The 19,773-nt window shown below is 37.7% G+C and overlaps 1 protein-coding gene and 1 long non-coding RNA gene across 2 annotated transcripts; one reads left to right on the forward strand and one right to left on the reverse strand.

Moving 5' to 3' along the window:
* Positions 1 to 10,355: 10,355 nt before the first annotated feature.
* Positions 10,356 to 11,454, reverse strand: LOC110792423 (bZIP transcription factor RISBZ4-like). The gene has a single exon (XM_021997225.2). The coding sequence runs from the start codon at positions 11,400 to 11,402 to the stop codon at positions 10,449 to 10,451; it is 954 nt and encodes a 317-aa protein (XP_021852917.1). The 5' UTR covers positions 11,403 to 11,454; the 3' UTR covers positions 10,356 to 10,448.
* A 937-nt stretch (positions 11,455 to 12,391) lies between these two features.
* On the forward strand, positions 12,392 to 15,574 carry LOC130470575 (uncharacterized). The gene is made up of 2 exons (XR_008931258.1): positions 12,392 to 12,694; positions 14,736 to 15,574. It is a non-coding gene; the product is annotated as an uncharacterized lncRNA (long non-coding RNA).
* Positions 15,575 to 19,773: the final 4,199 nt, after the last annotated feature.

Consider the following 19,773-nt stretch of genomic DNA (forward strand, 5'->3'; position numbering starts at 1 on the left):
CGTAGATTGACTTCTTTAGCTTGCATACCTTTTTAGCATTCTTTGGATCCTCAAAACCTTCAGGCCGTGTCATAAACACAGTTTCTGTTAAAACGCCGTTTAAGAAAGCAGTTTTGACATCCATCTGCCATATTTCGTAATCGTAATATGCAGCGATTGCTAACATTATCCGAATAGACTTTAGCATTGCAACTGGTGAAAAGGTTTCATCGTAATCCACACCGTGGACTTGCCTGTAACCTTTTGCAACCAATCTAGCTTTGAAAACTTCAAGTTTCCCATCCTTGTCCATTTTCAGTTTGAAAACCCATTTGCTTCCAATGGCTTGGTAGCCATCTGGCAAATCGACCAAATCCCATACTTGGTTTTCAGACATGGAGTCTAATTCATATTGCATGGCTTCTTGCCATTGCTTGGAGCTAGGGCTCGTCATAGCTTGTTTGTAAGTCGCAGGTTCATCACTTTCAAGTAATAGAACATCATAGCTCTCGTTCGTCAAAATACCTAAGTACCTTTCCGGTTGAGATCTATATCTTTGCGATCTACGCGGGGTAACATTTCTAGATTGACCATGATTCTCACCAGATTCTTCTAAAGATCTATGAGTTTCATCCTGAATGTCATCTTGAGCATTCTTTAGAGTTTGTTGTTCGACTCGAATTTCTTCGAGGTCTACTTTTCTCCCACTTGTCATTTTGGAAATGTGATCTTTCTCCAAAAAGACACCATCTCGAGCAACAAACACCTTGTTCTCAGATGTATTGTAGAAGTAATACCCCTTTGTTTCCTTTGGATAGCCCACAAGGATACATTTGTCAGATTTTGGATGAAGTTTGTCTGAAATTAATCGTTTGACGTATACTTCACATCCCCAAATCTTAAGAAAAGACACATTTGGAGGCTTTCCAAACCATAATTCGTATGGAGTCTTTTCGACAGCTTTAGACGGAGCTCTATTTATAGTGAGTGTAGCTGTATTTAGTGCATGTCCCCAAAATTCTAATGGAAGTTTGGCCTGACCCATCATTGACCTGACCATGTCTAGAAAGGTTCTGTTCCTCCGTTCCGACACACCGTTCCATTGTGGTGTTCTTGGAGGAGTCAATTCTGATAGAATTCCACATTCTTTCAGATGGTCATCAAATTCATAGCTCAGATATTCACCGCCTCTATCAGACCGCAGTGCCTTAATCTTCTTGCCTAATTGATTCTCTACTTCACTCTGAAATTCCTTGAATTTGTCAAAGGATTCAGACTTATGCTTCATTAGGTAGACATAACCATACCTACTGAAGTCATCAGTGAAAGTGATAAAGTAGCTGAAACCACCTCTAGCATTTGTACTCATTGGTCCACATACATCTGTATGGATTAAACCCAATAGTTCATTTGCTCTTTCTCCAACTTTAGAGAAAGGTTGCTTTGTCATTTTGCCAAGTAAACATGATTCGCATTTACCATAATCCTCTAAGTCAAATGGTTCTAGAATTCCTTCCTTTTGAAGTCTTTCTAAGCGTTTCAAGTTTATATGGCCTAATCGACAATGCCACAGATAAGTGAGATCTGAATCATCCTTTTTGGCCTTTTTGGTATTTATGTTATATACTTGTTTGTCGTGATCTAATAAATAAAGTCCATTGACTAATCTAGCAGATCCATAAAACATCTCTTCAAAATAAAACGAACAACTATTGTCTTTTATTAAAAAGGAAAATCCCTTAGCATCTAAGCAAGAAACTGAAATGATGTTTTTAGTATCACTTGGAACATGGAAACATTCTTCCAGTTCCAAAACTAGCCCGGAGGGCAACGACAAATAGTAAGTTCCTACAGCTAATGCAGCAATCCGTGCTCCATTTCCCACTCGTAGGTCGACTTCACCCTTGCTTAACTTTCTACTTCTTCTTAGTCCCTGTGGATTGGAACATAAGTGTGAGCCACAACCTGTATCTAATACCCAAGAAGTTGAATTAGCAAGTATACAGTCTATAACGAAAATACCTGAAGATGGAACGACTGTTCCGTTCTTCTGATCTTCCTTTAGCTTCAAGCAATCTCTCTTCCAATGCCCCTTCTTCTTGCAGTAGAAGCATTCGGATTCAGAAGTGGGTTGACTGACCTTCCTCTTTACAGATTTAGCGCCAGTTTGCTTAGTTGGGCTGGCCTTGTTGCCACCTTTCTTAGCATTCCTCTTCTTTCCAGATTTCTTGAACTTGCCCCCACGCACCATAAGCACATCCTGCTTATCACTTTTGAGCGTCTTTTCAGCGGTCTTCAGCATACCGTGAAGCTCAGTGAGCGTTTTGTCCAGACTATTCATACTGTAGTTCAGTTTGAACTGATCATACCCGCTATGAAGAGAATGGAGGATGGTGTCTATAGCCATTTCCTGAGAAAATTGCTGATCCAGCCGACTCATATTCTCAATGAGTCCAATCATTTTGAGAACATGTGGACTTACGGGCTCCCCTTTCTTAAGCTTGGTCTCAAGAATTTGCCTATGAGTCTCGAATCTTTCGACTCGAGCCAGATCTTGGAACATGTTCTTCAACTCACTGATGATTGTGAAAGCATCTGAGTTGATGAACGTTTTCTGCAGATTCGCACTGATGGTGGCGAGCATTAGACATTTCACATCCTTGTTGGCATCAATCTAACGATTGAGGGCTGCCTGAGTGACCCCGTCGCCTGCGGCTTCGGGCATCGCCTCTTCTAGGACATACTCCTTTTCTTCCTGCATAAGAACTATTTGCAAGTTCCTTTGCCAGTCAAGGAAGTTTTTCCCGTTCAACTTCTCCTTTTCGAGAATTGATCGAATGTTGAATGAATTATTGTTTGCCATATTAAAAACTACAATTGAAAAGAATAAACAAATAAATAACCATTCACAGTTTCTCTTAATAAACTTAAATTCTAGCATACATGCATAATTCAATGTTTATTAAGCATTTTATTCAAGTTATGTGTTCCGGCAGGTGTGAATAAAATGATTCCAAGATCCTAAAATCATTGAAGAACTAAGCACAGTTTGTCGACTTAATCCTAAAACATCTTAGGTAAGCAAAAGACTTTTGCTAATAGTCTAGAAACTATTCTTGGTTGATAGGTACGTCTAAGAACTTATTAGGTAAACCTATCGATTTTGCCACGACATAAAAGGACTCCTTACTTATATCGTTGAGTTTCACCAAAACTAACATGTACTCACAATTATTTGTGTACCTTGCCCCTTTAGGACCAATAAGTAACACCTCGCTGAGCGAAAACTATTACTAGATTGATGTAAAGGATATCCAAGCAAGTGTATATTTTGGCATGGCACCTTTTAACTCAATTTTTTTTAAGTTTGGAACTTAAGGCTCTTACTATGTTGGTTAGATTTTAAGTGAACTAAAATCCTTAATCATGCAACATAATCAAGCTTTTGATCTCATGCATTTTAAGACATATTTAAAAGCAATAAATAACTTAAAACATGCATAAGATAAATGTGATCTAGTATGGCCCGACTTCATCTTGAAGCTTTAACTTCAAAGTCCGTCTTGAAAATCTCCGTGGGAGGCACCATTTTCTTCAAATAGGATAAGCTATAATTAAAACTAATTACAACTATTTGATGGTACGCAGACCATATTTGAATTGAAAAACAACCTTGGTACTTTAGACCAATTACATTCAAATTAATGGTACGCAGACCATATTTTCTATCCTATTTGGGCCATACTAGTCACTTCATAACCTGCAAAACAGTACATATACAATATATACCATTCACCCATTCATTATCATGAATGGCCCACATAGCTGGTTAGTAAAACACATTATGCATCACGTAAACATTTGCAGCAATTAATCAAGGGCACCAATAATCTACCAATTATTCAGTCCTTATTAATTCTAATCAAGTTGTTTTAACCTTAAGGATTTGTAGACCTAATCAAGAGTTTATGACTAAAAGGGCTCCCACTTAAACCAATAAATTCATATGCTTTACTAATTTTAAACATAAAAATGTATTTCTAGTCTAACCGGAAACATACAAATTTAATTAAAATTTAAAGCTCATATAAATTTGTAATTGAATCCAAAAAGTTTAATTTAATTTCAGTCGTATTTAAATTAATTCATGATTTTAATTTTAGTAAAATAATTAGAATAAATAAAATTTATTATAATTACAATATTCAAAATTAAAATCCAAGAAAATAATTTAAATTATTAATTTTAAAATTAATTAAAATTACGTAAACCGAAAATTTCAAATTAAAATTTCAAAACAATCTAATCGCAACGCAAACACCTCACGCATCACACGCCCATGGGCCACACGCACACAGCCATCGCTGGCCATGTGCGCGCAGCCCATGCGCTGCGTCGCATAGCTGCTGCTTCTACCCTTCGCAAGCCATCGCGCGAGCTGGTGCTCGCTGCGCGCGCGCCAGTGCTCGATACACGCGAGCATGTGCTCGCTGCGCGCGCTCGCTAGCGCTCGCTGCACGCGGGCCAGCGCTCGCTGCACGCGGGCCAGCGCTCGCTTCGTGCACTCGCCAGCGCATGCTGTGCGCGCTCGCTAGCGCTCGCTTGGTGCGAGCCAGCGCTCGCTGCGCGCGGCATCGACGCTGGGCGCAGCACTCGTGGCACGCGAGCTTGCGCTCGCTGCGCGCGAGGCAGTGTGCGTTGTGGCGCAGCTCGCTTGCTGCCCACACGCGACTGCCGTGCCTTGCCTTCGCCCATGCCCATTCGTCCATTGCTCATAGCCCACGACACAAGGCAGGGCTGCTGCCTTGTGCTCGTGCACCATGCCCTTGCTCATTGCATTCGTGCCGCATGGGCGACGAGCTCCCTTGCTCGTCGTCACATGCCCGCACTATACAACACCCCTTAAGGGTAACACGTAGCGTCCATTGCTTTGTGCGTGCAAGTTATATGAACGAATCGCATAAAATTTAAAATATTTATATTTAAAATTAAATGACAAATTAATAAATTAATATTAATTTCATAATTTTAGGGCGAAAAATCGAAAATTTATTATTCAATTGATTTCCGATTAACATTGATTCAAGTTTAGGTCATAAAAATTTAAATTTACAATTTTTATGGTGGTTTTTAATCATAGGTATCTAATTAAATTATAATTAATTATGAAAATCAAATTAATTCTAAATTATTCTAATTTTCAACAAATTAATCATAATTACAAATTAGATTGCATAATTAACAAGGCTAGGCATTCAAACTTGTTAAACATATACAGTAGGTCAATCAAAAATTCAAGATTTATCAACAAGAATCGCAAATATTTAATTTAACATCTTAAATTTACGAAATTTCGCATTCGAAAAACTAAAACCTTCGAAAAGTCATAGTTAGGCTTCGAATTTAAGAATTCTGGGTTCGGCAGAAAAATATTAGTTTTGTCAAAATTTTAGAATGCCTTTTACATGCGGAATTGACACAAAAATCACTCGATTTGGATGAGTAACGAAGAAACTGCCGAAAAACTGCGTACGTATAATTAAATAAACGCAATTTGCAATTAATTAACAATTACGAAAATTAATCACCCCTTTTAATTCTTGCAAATTTGTAATATTTAACCATGTTCATGCAATTTAGATTATGTAAATAATAAGAGGCTCGTGATACCACTGTTAGGTTATGATACATATGACAATTCATAAATCATGCGGAAAAACCATTTAGCCTGGAATACATATTATTTACACATAATCATATAGCATAGTTTAGATGCATACTCTTTGTTGCGTGCCTTCCCTAGCTGCGCCCGAACCGAACAAGAACAAGTCTTTAGGACTCCAAGTGTCGTCCCTCCGTAGATAGTCCACAGCACGTCCGGATCCGCCTTAAGATTGACCAACTAGAATCGCCCTTAAGGTACTAATAATTTCGGCACTTTTAGGCAAGGTATGTGACTGAATTTTTCTCTCAAAAACTCACTTTGAATACTTGAATAATCTATGTAAATATGTGATCCTAGGCACCTATTTATAGAGTTATGGAAAAGGTTTTGGAATCCTATTAGGATACTAATTTATTTAATTATAATCCTACTAGGACTCTAATTAAATAATCATTATCTAATAGTTTTAGGATTTAATCATATTTCGAATCCCGATTGCTTTAGGATTCCCGCACAAGCATTGCATGAGCACCGTACACCCGCGCAAGCCTTGCGGCCCACGCTAGGCGCACAGCGCTCGGCCCACTGCTGTGCTCTCGCGCGCGCGCCCCAGGCCTTGGCTGGGCCTGGCCTTGCGCTGGGCCTGGTCGAGGCTTGGCATGCGATGGTGCGTGTTGGCTCGCTGGGCGATGGCCTGGCTTCGTGCTGGGCCTTCGTCTAGCGGGCCTCGTCCGATGCTAATTCGTACGATACGCTTCCGATTAAATTCCCGATTCCGGAATTCATTTCCGATACGAACAATATTTAATATTTCCGATTCCGGAATTATTTTCCGATTCCGATAATATTTCCGATTCTGACAATATTTCCGTTTCCGGCAATATTTCCGATTCCGGCAATATTTCCATTTCCGATAATATTTTCCGATACGTACCATGTTTCCGTTTCCGGCAACATCTACGACTTGGATAATATTTATATTTCCGATACGATCCATATTTCCGTTTCCGGCAATATCATCGTTTCCGGAGTATTCATTTCTTGCTTGTGACGATCTCAGCTCCCACTGAAACCAAGATCCGTCGATTCCGAATATCCATAGATGGAGTATTTAATGCCATTAAATACTTGATCCGTTTACGTACTATTTGTGTGACCCTACGGGTTCAGTCAAGAGTAAGCTGTGGATTAATATCATTAATTCCACTTGAACTGAAGCGGCCTCTAGCTAGGCATTCAGCTCACTTGATCTCACTGAATTATTAACTTGTTAATTAATACTGCACCGCATATATTAGACTTATCATTGAATGCATACTTGGACCAAGGGCATTATTTCCTTCAACACCACAGCAAAATGCGGTGGTAGAAAGAAAACACAAACATCTTTTAGAAACAGCAAGGGCTTTGTACATTCAATCTCAAGTACCAGCCAGATTTTGGGGTGAATGTATGCTATGTGCTGCATATTTGATCAACAAGATGCCATTGCAATCAATCAATCTTGATACTCCATATTTTAGACCGCACAAGAAGACTACTGATTTGTCTCACCTGAGAACATTTGGCTGTCTTTGTTATGTGTCCACATCTAGAGTAGGAAGAACCAAACTGAGCCATAGAGCAACTCCATGTGTTTTCATGGGATACTCCACTTCTCAGAAGGGGTACAAGGTTTTAGAACTTGATACCAATCAATTCTTTGTCTCAAGGGATGTTCATTTCCATGAAAAACATTTTCCCTTCCACCTCTACCACAAACACAATTCTCCAAATAATTCTTACACACATGCCATCTACTTACCTGTTATTTCTTCTCATGTAATCTTTGATACACCTGATTTCTCTTCCCCAGGCACAATATTCCCATCAACAAACTCACTCTCCAATCTCCAGGAAGATTCTCCCTCACAAGACACTATATTTCCTTCCCCAAACTCATCCTCCACCCACACTCAATCCATTTCTTCACCTATTTCTAGAGATGTTGATTCTCTCTTCCCATCTAGCACTACTGATATACATTCTTCCACACCAACTACTCTTGATGAACATGTTGCACCTGAGAATGTTTCTACAAACTTTCCACCTAGGCAGTCCACAACTACAAGAACACATAGAAAACCAACATATCTAGATTCTTATCAGTGCTACTCATCTATCCTAAATTCAGAACCAATCTCTCCAGCTCAGTTCACTCAGCACTGGTGCAACTTAGTTTCTTATGACACTTATCCTGAAGAGTTCCAAGCTCTCCTATCACATCTTTGTGACATCACAGAACCTCTCACTTATGATGAAGCTGCAAAACAACCAATATGGGTGGAAGCTATGCAGAAAGAACTCAATGCACTTGATCAGAATTTTACCTGGGAATTGGTAAAATTACCTAAAGGGAAAAAGGCTATAGGTTGCAAGTGGGTGTTCAAAGTCAAGTTAAAGTCAACTGGTGCTCTGGAAAGGTGTAAATCCAGATTAGTTGCAAAAGGGTTTAACCAGAAGTATGGGATTGACTATGAAGAGACCTTTAACCCAGTAGTAAAGATGACAACTGTAAGATGTTTGATTGCTGTTGCAGCTAGCAGAAACTGGCCTCTTTTTCAGTTAGATGTTAACAATGCATTTCTCCATGGAGAATTAAAAGAGGAGGTGTATATGCAAGTACCAGAAGGCATTGATAACCCTGACAACAAAGTATGCAAGCTGCTCAAATTCATATATGGTTTAAAACAAGCCTCAAGGCAATGGCATGAAAAGCTTATGGCTGCTCTTGAAACACATGGGTTCATTCAATCCAAGCATGACTACAGTTTGTTCATTCATAAACAACAAGGTCATATTAATATAGCAGCAGTTTATGTTGATGATATCATCCTTACTGGTACAGATTCCAACAAACTCACTGCTTTGAAAGCATACTTGCACTAAGAGTTTAGCATCAAAGATTTGGGGAAGCTTAACTATTTCCTAGGTATTGAAGTTGGCTATACTTCTGAAGGTATCATTCTTAGCCAAAAGAAATTCACCAAAGAGTTGCTCAGTGACTGTGGTTTTGATATCACAAAGAAAGAAATCACCCCTTTACCAGCTAATGTAAAGCTAACACTATCAGATGGAGAATTGTACTCTGACACAGAAAGGTATAGATCACTAGTTGGGAAACTTAACTTTCTAACTCATACCAGGCCAGATTTGTCCTATGCAGTTCAGTTGTTGAGCCAGTACTTGCAAAATCCTAGGGTTCCTCACATTACAGCTCTACACACCTTGAGATACTTGGCACATACAGCAGGACAAGGTATACTACTAAAAGCTTCAGAATGTATTAGATTGCAAGCTTTCTCAGACTCTGATTGGGCATCATGTCCAGACTCTAGAAGGTCCATCACTGGTTATGTATTGCTGTTAGGAGGGTCACCAGTTTCAAGGAAATCTAAAAAGCAAAACACAGTTTCTAAGTCATCTGCAGAAGCAGAATATAGGGCAATGGCTGCAGCATCTTCTGAGGTAACTTGGTTGGTTAACTTATTGGAAGACATGGGAGTTACTAATCTCAAACCTATCAGCCTTCACTGTGATAACGAATCAGCCTTGCACATTGCTAGGAACCCAGTGTTTCATGAAAGAACGAAACACGTTGAGATTGACTGTCACTTTACACGTGACAAAGTGTTGGAAGGCCTACTACATCTTGCTTACCTACCCACTGAACATCAACTGGCAGATGTCTTTACCAAGCCTCTTTCTTCTGCACAGTTTCAACAATTGTTGTCCAAGATTGGAACTTGTGATGTTCCATCTTGAGGGGACTGTTAAGCTTATACATGTTGCACAATTATTCAGCCTTGGGCATTAGTTCAGTACGTACTAAATTGTTGTGCATGAGAGATGCCACGCTGGCACTTTCAGTTAGTACAACTTCCTTATTTCTAGGAGTTAGTTGTAACAGATTTCAGTAGCTTCTAGAATGTATTAAGCTATAAAAGACTATCATCATTGTAATAATTATTCATTCAGTTTTGATCATCAATACAAATCCTCTCTCTTTTGATCACATTTTGTCATGACGGGTTCACAACCAGAAATCCCATCATTAATCAACGATTATTTGTCTTTAACGACGGGATTTTCCATCGTTAATGGTATTTCTTATAGTGAGCACAAACCCTGCAACATAAAGTGCAGCAACTGAAATATTCTTGAACGTCCAAGAAGCTTGTTGAGGCACAACCGCCCAACCCATTCAAAAAGACAAGTTTGGCTCACGAAGTCGAAATTGTGTAACAAATCTAACACGTCAAATTGTAAAAAAGGCCATGAATTAAAGTAAAAGTTACTCTTAACGATAAAACACCAACTTTATTTATATACAATAGAATAATTACATTCCATTTTTAAGCAGGAAACTGCAAAAAAATTCCCATCCATGGAGTAAGTAACAAAGAAAGGACGGTCGCACCCGGGCTGTCCAATCATATAATTAATAAAAAAGATCATCCCAAAACCACTCTAATCTCTTAAAATTTACACATAGATTATAGATCGGGAGAACATTTAAAATTAAAGAGAGCGCGCACATACATCTAATTTAATTAATATTTGCCTAATTGCCTCATATACTTAATCACATTATCCTTACTCCGTTTTATTTATTATATATCACGGTGGGTAATATATTTTCCTATATCTCTAATATCTCAGATCTAACATGTACTTATTAATTTATATATAGACTAGTCTTATATACACGCATCTTAATTTGATAATTTTCTTGACGTAAATTACGTACTTAATTAGTCTATAATTAAATACGTTGATTTTGAGTCAAGTTATTTATTTGCATGGGCGTGCATGAGAGTGTCGGATGTAGAGGTGCGTGATGAAGATATGAACATTGTTTTTGAAGTTGTTGGAGTTTCCAAATATAGCCGAATTGCATTAATTTCCTTTGGAGAATCACTGACTCGGTTTTCAGTTGTTCATTTTCTCTCGTTACTACTTGGATTTGATGGGTCATGACCCGTAGGTTGTTGGACCGCTCCCGGGTTTGGACTTTAAGTTTGTTCGCGTCGTTCCTTAGATTTTCTACGTGTTTTTGTTTCCGCATCCGAGACCGTTTCGCTGATTCCCGGTTTGATATCATACGCTTACGTTTACGTTCGTCGGTAACCGGATTTTCGGGGCATGAACGTGAATTTGAACCGTTTCGGTCTTGGTTTGGATCATCAGAGCTCGAACTCGAACGGGTTGGGTTTGGGTTTTGGGTTGGTTGGGCTTGATTAGAGCTGAGTTCGTCATAACTAGGGGATTTTTGGTTTTGACTTTTCAGATCTAAATCAGAACCAACATGGTAACGACTTAGTTTAAATTTGTCATCAAAACAAGGTAATTGTTGGTTTGTGGTTTCGAAGTCTGCATGGAAAGGATTTAGATTGGGTTGGTCAAAATAAGATTTCTTATTTGGACTCTCCGAATCTAAATCTGAACCAACATGGTAACAGTTTAGGTTAGGACTTTCCGAACCTAAACCAAAACCGGCATGGTAACGACTTAGGTTTGGACTTTCCGAACCTAAACCCAAACCGGCATGGTAACGACTTAGGATGGGTTTTGACTTTGGTTTATTTTGATCATTATTAGGTTTAAGTTGAGTGGAGGTAAAAAAAGATTCGAGATTCTCCCAGGGGGTAAAACCGCCGTTAAAGGCAAACAAAGGGTTGCTAACGGCGGATTCGGAAGGGAGGATGGCGGACAACATGGCCGGAATAGCTTATAGGTAGGGGGTAGAAGGAAAGAAGAGGAAAAGGGGAGAAAGGAATTGTAAGCGAGCATTATTTATAGGGCAAAACCAAACAGCCAGCAAAAAAGCTAGAGGTTTGATAGTGGGTTCCACATTTTGAGGAGTAGAAGGCCAATTTGGTCTGAAATTTGGTACGAGAGCATTACTTTTGAGTCAAGTGCCACTTACGTAGCTAAAGTGGATGCGGTCATAAATCGCATTTAACCCCAGCTTTATTAAAAAGTGATTTAGGTTAATTAGCTTACTCATGAAGGAACGACCAACCAATGATATTTTTGTCTAAAGGTTAATGCTGAGAGCCTAATGTATTGGAGGTCTTTATTCAGTGTAACCGTAACCGTAACCGATAAAATTTATACTACTTCTGTTTCAAAAATATCCTTACAGTTACTATTTGCATAAATAAGACAGAGATAGGAAAATTGGTTGAATATAACAAAATATAGATAAAGTAAGATAAATGTGTAAAAAAGTGGGTGAATGTAAGAAAAAAATGAATAAAGTAAGAGAAAATGGGTATAAAATGATAAATATTGTGGGGTAAGAAGGGTAAGGTAGTAAATTTTCATGTCCAAAAATAGAATAAAGAAAGAACTTTATAAAACAGACTAAAGCAGAAAATGTAAAGATCTTTTCAAAACGGAGATAGTACATGATATCCTATCGGTATGCTGGTAGGATACCCTTTACTCAAAAATGACTAAAAAAAGGGAACAAAGGATTATAAGACATATTGGCCTAATGGCATGCCACGTCGACTAAATACATAAGGCCAGTCGACTAAATACATATGGTATGCCACGTCACCCCTAATGGCACATATCATTATCCTAAGGATCATAGACCCACTCATTTGTACGGGTTGTCCACCTATATATATATATATATATATATATATATATGTATATATATATATATGACCAGGTTCTGGTGAGAACCTCCTCTAAGATGAGAACTTCCTTATAATGAGAACTTTTCTCATTCGTCGGATTGAATTGAAATCAACGGACGTGATCTAATCCTAACCGCCGATTATTCCTACCTTTCTAATTTTTCAAAAACAAACATCGATACTTTCTCTCTCTTCTAAAACTTCTCCAGTCTCTTTTCAACACCCAAAAAAGAATATGGATTCGTCACAATTTGCTGCAAATTCGAAGGACGCTTGTTTAATCTAGTGATTTAACTTCAAATTTTATTTGCGGCACTTAATTCGTCACTCGAGTTTACGAAATGGAGCTCAAAATCAGGTATTGTATGATATGCTAAAACTCAAAATTTCCTAAGTAATCTCAGCTAAATATATGATGTTTTTGTTAGTGATGATTAATTAAATTATTTGAAACAATTGCTTGAAATTCAAAACCTATAATTTTGAATTTAGTGATTGTTAGCCAATTTTGTCGAGTTCTTTTGTGTTCTAATTTCGGCGGAATTCAAGAATGTTGCGAGTGAATTTCAAGTTCAGTTTTAGGCCTAATTGATAAGAAAATAATGCGTAACTTATTGTTTGATGTAAAATTGTTTGGTGTGGAAAATTACTTCTACAATGCTGCTTCAAAAGTAGACTTACAATTAACTCATGAATGAATAATATTGTTCCTGTTCTTCTGGTTGTTTTGATTTCGGAACAAACACTAGAAAGTGTTGCGTTGATTTAAATGGCAGCTCTCTATGAATTTCAGATCTTTAAAACTACTTGATCAAAAGTAAACTAAATCTCTATAAAAGTAAACTAAACCTCTAAACCTAAATCTCTAGAAAATCAGATGACTTAATGATTTTGTTGTTGCTTCCGTAGCCTGCTGTTACAGAGACTTTCTCCTGCTTGCCCTCTTAATTGAGGGTGATGCTGTTGTTGGTTACAAAATGAAAGTAACCAAATTGACTAAAAGTAAACTAATCTCTCTAATAGTAAACTCAATCCATCTAAAAGTAAACAAAAAGTATCTGATTGTAATATACTGATGCAGATCTTTTGAAAAGTGACAATTATCTTAAGAATTTAGGTGTCTATCATTTTGCAATTACATGAATATGCATCGCTGGTTTTAGATGGCCTATGGAGTGCATGTTCTAATGGTTATTTCTGGAGGTGATTTTGTTATCATATATTACGACCTTCGGCAAGTATAGGTTCACATAGGTAAGTTGCTAGAAATAGTCTCTCATGAAAGTATTCTTTTCTCTTATTTTAAAAAGTAGATTGAAACTTGGTAATAGTAAATCAATCATGCTCAGAAGTAAACTCGTGAGGCTGGTTTCCGTGTTCAGAATTCTTATGATGACTATTATGAGAAATGCAATAGCTGATTAATAGATGGTGTTCTGTTTTGTTCTGTGCTGCTGCAATCTGCTTCTGTTCGGCCTTTGTTTCTGCTGGTCTTTTTGTGTATGTTATAAGCCTGGGCTGCGGAGCTAAAAAACGTGCAATGTTTAGAGATGTTGATAAATTTTCTCAAAGATAGAGGTAGTGCTCATGGCTGGGAGTTGTTTTTTTTTTTCTGGCTTGAGTGTGGAGTGTACATTTTGTGAACTTGGTTTATTTCTGCTTAGCACCAGGCCAACATCAGTGTGACTGCAGTTTGTTAAGTGTTGGTGGCTTAGAATCAATCTCGGGACTAGGTTCGGAGTTGTCAGAAGTGTCTAGTTGTTGTAGTCGTTGTCAGGCTTGATCATGTGTGAATGCAGTAAAGTTGTGGTGTTTCTTAGTGGTTTTTGGGAGACTGTGTGCTGAGATAGGTGATGGCTTGTACTTAAGATGTATGTAGGCAAAGACGAGATTGTGTTGAACTTTAGTCGTGTGTTCAATTAGTTTTTACCCTAACGTGTTCTGTTTACTTTTGGAGAGATTAATTTTCCTTTTCAAAAGATTTAGTTTACTTTTAGGGTCTGGTTTGCAGCCTGGTTCTTTTTTTTGTGCTTTGATTGCTAGTTTGAGATGTAGTTGCTGAGTACAAGAAGGAGCTTCTTGGGGGTTGTGTCAGTCGGGATCGCTAGATGTTGTTGGCTTGACAGTAGTTTCTGTTCTTGCTGCTTTGCTTCATTTTCTTTCCTTTCCCTTTCTCCCCTTCCTTCCAAGATTGCAATTAGATTTTATTGATGGCCATAGAAGCATTCTGATTGGAATATTAAAGTTTCCATTGATGGCTTGATGTGAATTGGAGTTGAGTTGAGAAATTTAATTATTTATAAAAGTAAATTAGTAAGACTCAAAAGTAAATAAACAATTTTGGGGCCTTATTGTTTGTTTGTTTGTTTGTTTTTCATGTAATCCCCCATGAAAACTAGTCCGCGTTCATCCAAACGCAAGGAAAAACGATCTCAGGAAAGAGATTCTTGGAGCAAAGAACACCTGGAAGAGACAATTGACCCCACGAGAATCTTCACAGAAAAACCTATCAGCTCCTAAAGAGATGATAGTGAAGGATTCTAATGAGAAGATGATGTCACAAGAAAAATTTCAATGTAAACTTTGTGTACCACAAGAAACTAACAGCAAGGATTATACTAGGGATGTTGCATCTCCCCAAATTGGTCGTAAAGGTAGCACTGTAAAAGTTGATACCGTTGCTGTTTCTGAGGCTTCCTCTTCTGCTCCATCTTCTGGCCATGAAAGCAGGAATGATAATACAAATGAAACCGATGGGGACACACAGTTTGAGAAGAAGTCAATGTTTGTCATGCGGGGTGGTGAAATGGTGCAGGTAAGCTACAAGGTATATATCCCGAAGAAAATTCCTGCTTTAGCCAGAAGGCAACTGAAGCGATGATTCAGATATCAATAGCTGCTTGAATTTTGGGTTCCTCCGGTTGATACACAGTGGCAGGTTTAATCTTTTGAGTTTATTTTGAGTTTCCTGTTGCTTTCCGTTTTCTTGTTGAATGAAGTTTACATAGCTGTCTTAGTGTCTTACTAACACCCCCTTGGTTGCTTTTGAACTGCTGAAGTTGCATGTTCTTGTGTTGCTGCACCTGATGCTGTAACTTTGACTTTATATATAGACGTTAGGAAAGCTCTCTGAATTAGTAGCCTTATGAATCTGGCAGAAATCTCTACTGGTGCTTTTTGGGAACAGATGGTGGCATTGAGTTTTACTTAAAAGTAGTCCTATTTTCTTTCTTGTTAAGATGTTTTTATCCAAATCTTTACTAGTGAATCTTGGATCTTATGCAAGAAATTTATTGTTTGTAACAATGAATATTTCTTAATACAGTAATTTCCTTCAAAAAAAGTAAATAAACAATTAGTAAAAGTAGATTAATTAAACTTAAAAGTAAACATTCTAAATGATAGATCTTGGAGTTGCAAGATATGGTTATGCTAATTGGATGGATGCATCAGTTATGTTTTCTATGTTTTCTATGCTTTCTCACTTTTCTTCTTTATTGACTCTTGGATTCTCCCTGTTAAGATGTCGGACCTCCTTCACATGCTTAACATCTACATGATGTTTTCTACAGAATGGCTCTGGATGATAAGGTAAAGTAAACTCTTATTATCAATTGCTACCTCAACTGGGACATCTTGTTCATTGTGAGCTCTTTGTGTTGATAGGATATAGTAGCATATCTGGAGCTGTAGACACCTACTTTTGTCCCCATTCCCGAAAGGGAAGGTTCGATGATGAGAACATAAATCTCCACTTGGCAACGCATCTCCTATAAAATAACGAATCTCAATCACCCTTTCATTTCAGCCAAAACTGCTATTTATAGAAACCTGCTAAGAATAGTAACCGCCGTAAAAGGTAGTCGTTAAAAGTGGCAAAGTCATAAAAGATAGAAACCTGTCAGAATTAGGTGTTGCACTCCAACATAAATCCTAAAAGAGATAGAATTTTCATTCCTGATATAATTCGAAAATAAGAGTTACGTATTAATTAAATTCCTAACGAACCTAGAGTTCGTAATGGGCCCAGACGCATTCCGTCATAAGTTAATACGCAATAAAAGACTCGGATAAATCTCAAAAGCTCCGTATTCTAAGAGTCCAAACCTGACAAAGAACTCGGCCCAGATCCCATTTTAAACGCCTGGATCTGGGCGCCGAAATCTTCGGCGCCCAGCCCTGGGCGCTGAAAATGCCTGGGGCCGTTTTATCTCCTGATTCTTTTTGGATTCGTATCTTAAAATCTATCTTTCCACACACCCTTTTTCCTATAAATACAGCCTAAAAACCGACGTGAAATATACACACAATTCCATAACCTGAGTATTGACTCTAGCCTTAAGCCTAAGCCTCACGCTGCGAAATTGATCTGGCGTTCTGTCGCAATCGACCCAAAAGTCGAACAGAACGCGTCCTGCCCCTTGTAGCTTGATGAATTAAGCCTAAATACCGGAACATTGCTTAGAAACCCGAGATTCATTAAATAAAAGGAGAAATAGCAAAGCCAAGTTGTTAGTTTTCTGAGAACCACAACGCACCTCTCAAGGGTGCGTTGTAATGTGTCCCTCATATGATTTAATTGCTTTCATCACCCTTTTATAAAATTGTCAAACTATTAATTTGTCTATCACGCCTAATAAGATAATACCTTGGACAATTGAATTATCATGCTAGATCAATCTAAATAAGATAATCACGATCGATTTAGTGTTATGTGTTGCATATTGCTAAAATCAATTCAGAATAGTTTAATAGTTTAACGCATGTCCCTTCAATTATTTATGCTGGGCTAGTTAGGATAACCTGCCTCTGGAGTATTATCGATGAGCACTCCTCTCGGTAGCTACAGTCCCCCGAACTCTCAATCTCTGCCCTGCGGGTGTACGTTGAGCGATCCCCACACCAGGGATCACAAGGGAACCTATGGCCGTCGTGGTCGAACATAATTGCACTCCCTTTATGTCACGATAACCGGGTTTTGTCAGTTTTTCTCATTGTCGTTAAAAACTGAATGGCGACTCCTATATTACTAACCGATTGGGTGTAAACTCACAGGAAATCCAATTACACTTGATCTGATAACGTCACGCCCACGAGGGACAAGGTCACGCATTAGCCTCGTGCTTTTTCGACCCCCTCACAGGAGCATATACATTAGACCTGAACCGCACTGGGTTGGGGCAAGCCAGAGACTAAATACACTGTACTTTTAAATTTTCTGAATGGGAAGAACATTTACCCCCAACTCCTTACCTTTTATGTCAGATTGGTGTGTACGAAATCAGATATTCTTTTGTCATATTTTAAAAAGTAGATCAAAAGCTGATAAAAGTAAATAGATTAAGCTGAGAAGTAAATTGGTGAACTGGTTGTGAATTCTTATGAGCCGTTACCATAAATGTTCTTCTATACATTCTAAGAACGACATGGCTGGTTATTTCAATGTTCCGGTTGCTGTTGGGACACTATGATGCATCTAAGCCATTTTTACAGAACATTACTCCTAGTGAGATTGAAATGCTTTAGTTTTCAGATGAAACATAACCATCATTTGTTCATCATTGACTTGACCACCTTAACATATGTTGTTGAGGTAGCATTTTCAAGCTGGTTTTATGAACTGACCCCTTTAAACCTATTAGCTCAAGTGGTATAGCACTATGCAAATGCATAGGAGATGTAGGTTCGATTCCTACATAGGTTGTCTCTAAAAGTAAATAGAAGAAACTTCACAGCAAATAAAAGAAAATAAAAAGTAAATCACAATAACTCAATAGTAAAATCAAAGGTTTCTAAAGTATGGGTATAATTAGTATGCATTAAACTAGAAAAGAAATGAGTTATAAAGTAAATCAAAATATCTGAAAAGTAAATGAGAATAACTTGAAAGTAAATAAAAAAACTCAAAGAAACCTCCAGCTACATGAAGGGTTTATGTACTGCAGGAAAAGAAGCTTCGCTTTAGCTATACGGCTACGGCAGCAGTGCCGGGTCACTATGTTATAGCAAAGAATTAAGAACAAGTGCGACTTTTGCTACATTATTTATCAGAAATATCTGAAAAGTAAATAAGACACACTCAAAAGTAAACTAATAATACTCAAAAGTATATCAGAAAACATCGAAGTGAATCAAATGGTCCGAAGCAATAAAAGAGCATATAAACTCTTAGTCAAAGTAAAGGTTTTCAAACAAAAAGTAAATAAGACATACAAAAAAGTAAAGATAAACCTACGTGGGAGTCGAACCCACATCTTTGTGCATTTGCACAATGCTCTACCAATTGAGCTAGTAGGCTAATGTTTTTAAATAGAATAAATAAAAGTAAAGCACAAACCAAAACACTACCATTTGACTTCCTCCAATGCCTATTTATCTTAAAGTAGACTAAATATCTATAAAAGTAAACTAAATTTATGTAAAAGTACCCTTAATTCTTTAAGGTGTGTTGGCTCATTTTTTAGAACATGCATCGAAAACTTTGTTATTGGCAAGATAGAGGCTTAAGTACAGATTGCTAGCAACCAAGATCAGGGACGATTGAGTAACCCACAAAACAAACACAAATATTTCCAGAATGAAAGTGTGTATATGAGTAACCTTCATGTGAATGACAGACCCAATACATCCTCTTGCAATCTGTTGAATCGTCTTCTTTGGTTCTGCATCAAATGTCAGATGTCAGCACAATAATTACTGAAATGTACCTGCAGTAATCCATCACGGCAACCAAATATAACAAAGCAAAAGTATTTAAGTTCAACTCCAGGTTATGAACGTTTTTGTTAAAGGCAATTCTACTTGATAACCCATTGATGATATTTATCTACTTGATAACAAGTCGAGTTGTCGCAGATCGAGTAAAACCTAGGGTCATCAAATCCAAATGAATTAGGTAAGTCCGAACACATCTCCACCTTTTGGAAAGAAGGCTAGTTCTTACTGCTGTTTACATTTCCACAGAAGGTAACAAGTAGACTAGTATATCATAAGGTAATCCACTAATTAACTCCACATTGTCACCCACGTCACCTTCATTAACATCAGCATTAGTGGTGATCCTCTGCCAATGAAGTTGGATTACCTTATAAATATTATCTATAAGTTACTCATAGTCTAAAATGAATATTGTCTCCAGAATCTCCCTGTAACATCAGTAGCATGGACTTCCTATTGACTATCCAAGCATAACATTATGGAGATAAGATTCTCCAGTATGAGCAGCCAGCAAAAGAGCAATTACAGACTACAAGTCGTCCAAAGCATGATAAATTATAGAAAAATGCAATCACATAATTATTCTAAAGAAAATTACTTAATAAAAGTGACAACATCCGAACTTCAATAATTTCGTTCAGCTAATTCCCTAAGAATTTCAATAATTTGCAGATGAATTTGGGTATTGATTCAAATTTTGCGAAAATACTAAACAACGAA

This window comes from Spinacia oleracea, chromosome 3 (genome assembly GCF_020520425.1).
Source record: "Spinacia oleracea cultivar Varoflay chromosome 3, BTI_SOV_V1, whole genome shotgun sequence".
NCBI lineage: Eukaryota > Viridiplantae > Streptophyta > Magnoliopsida > Caryophyllales > Amaranthaceae > Spinacia > Spinacia oleracea.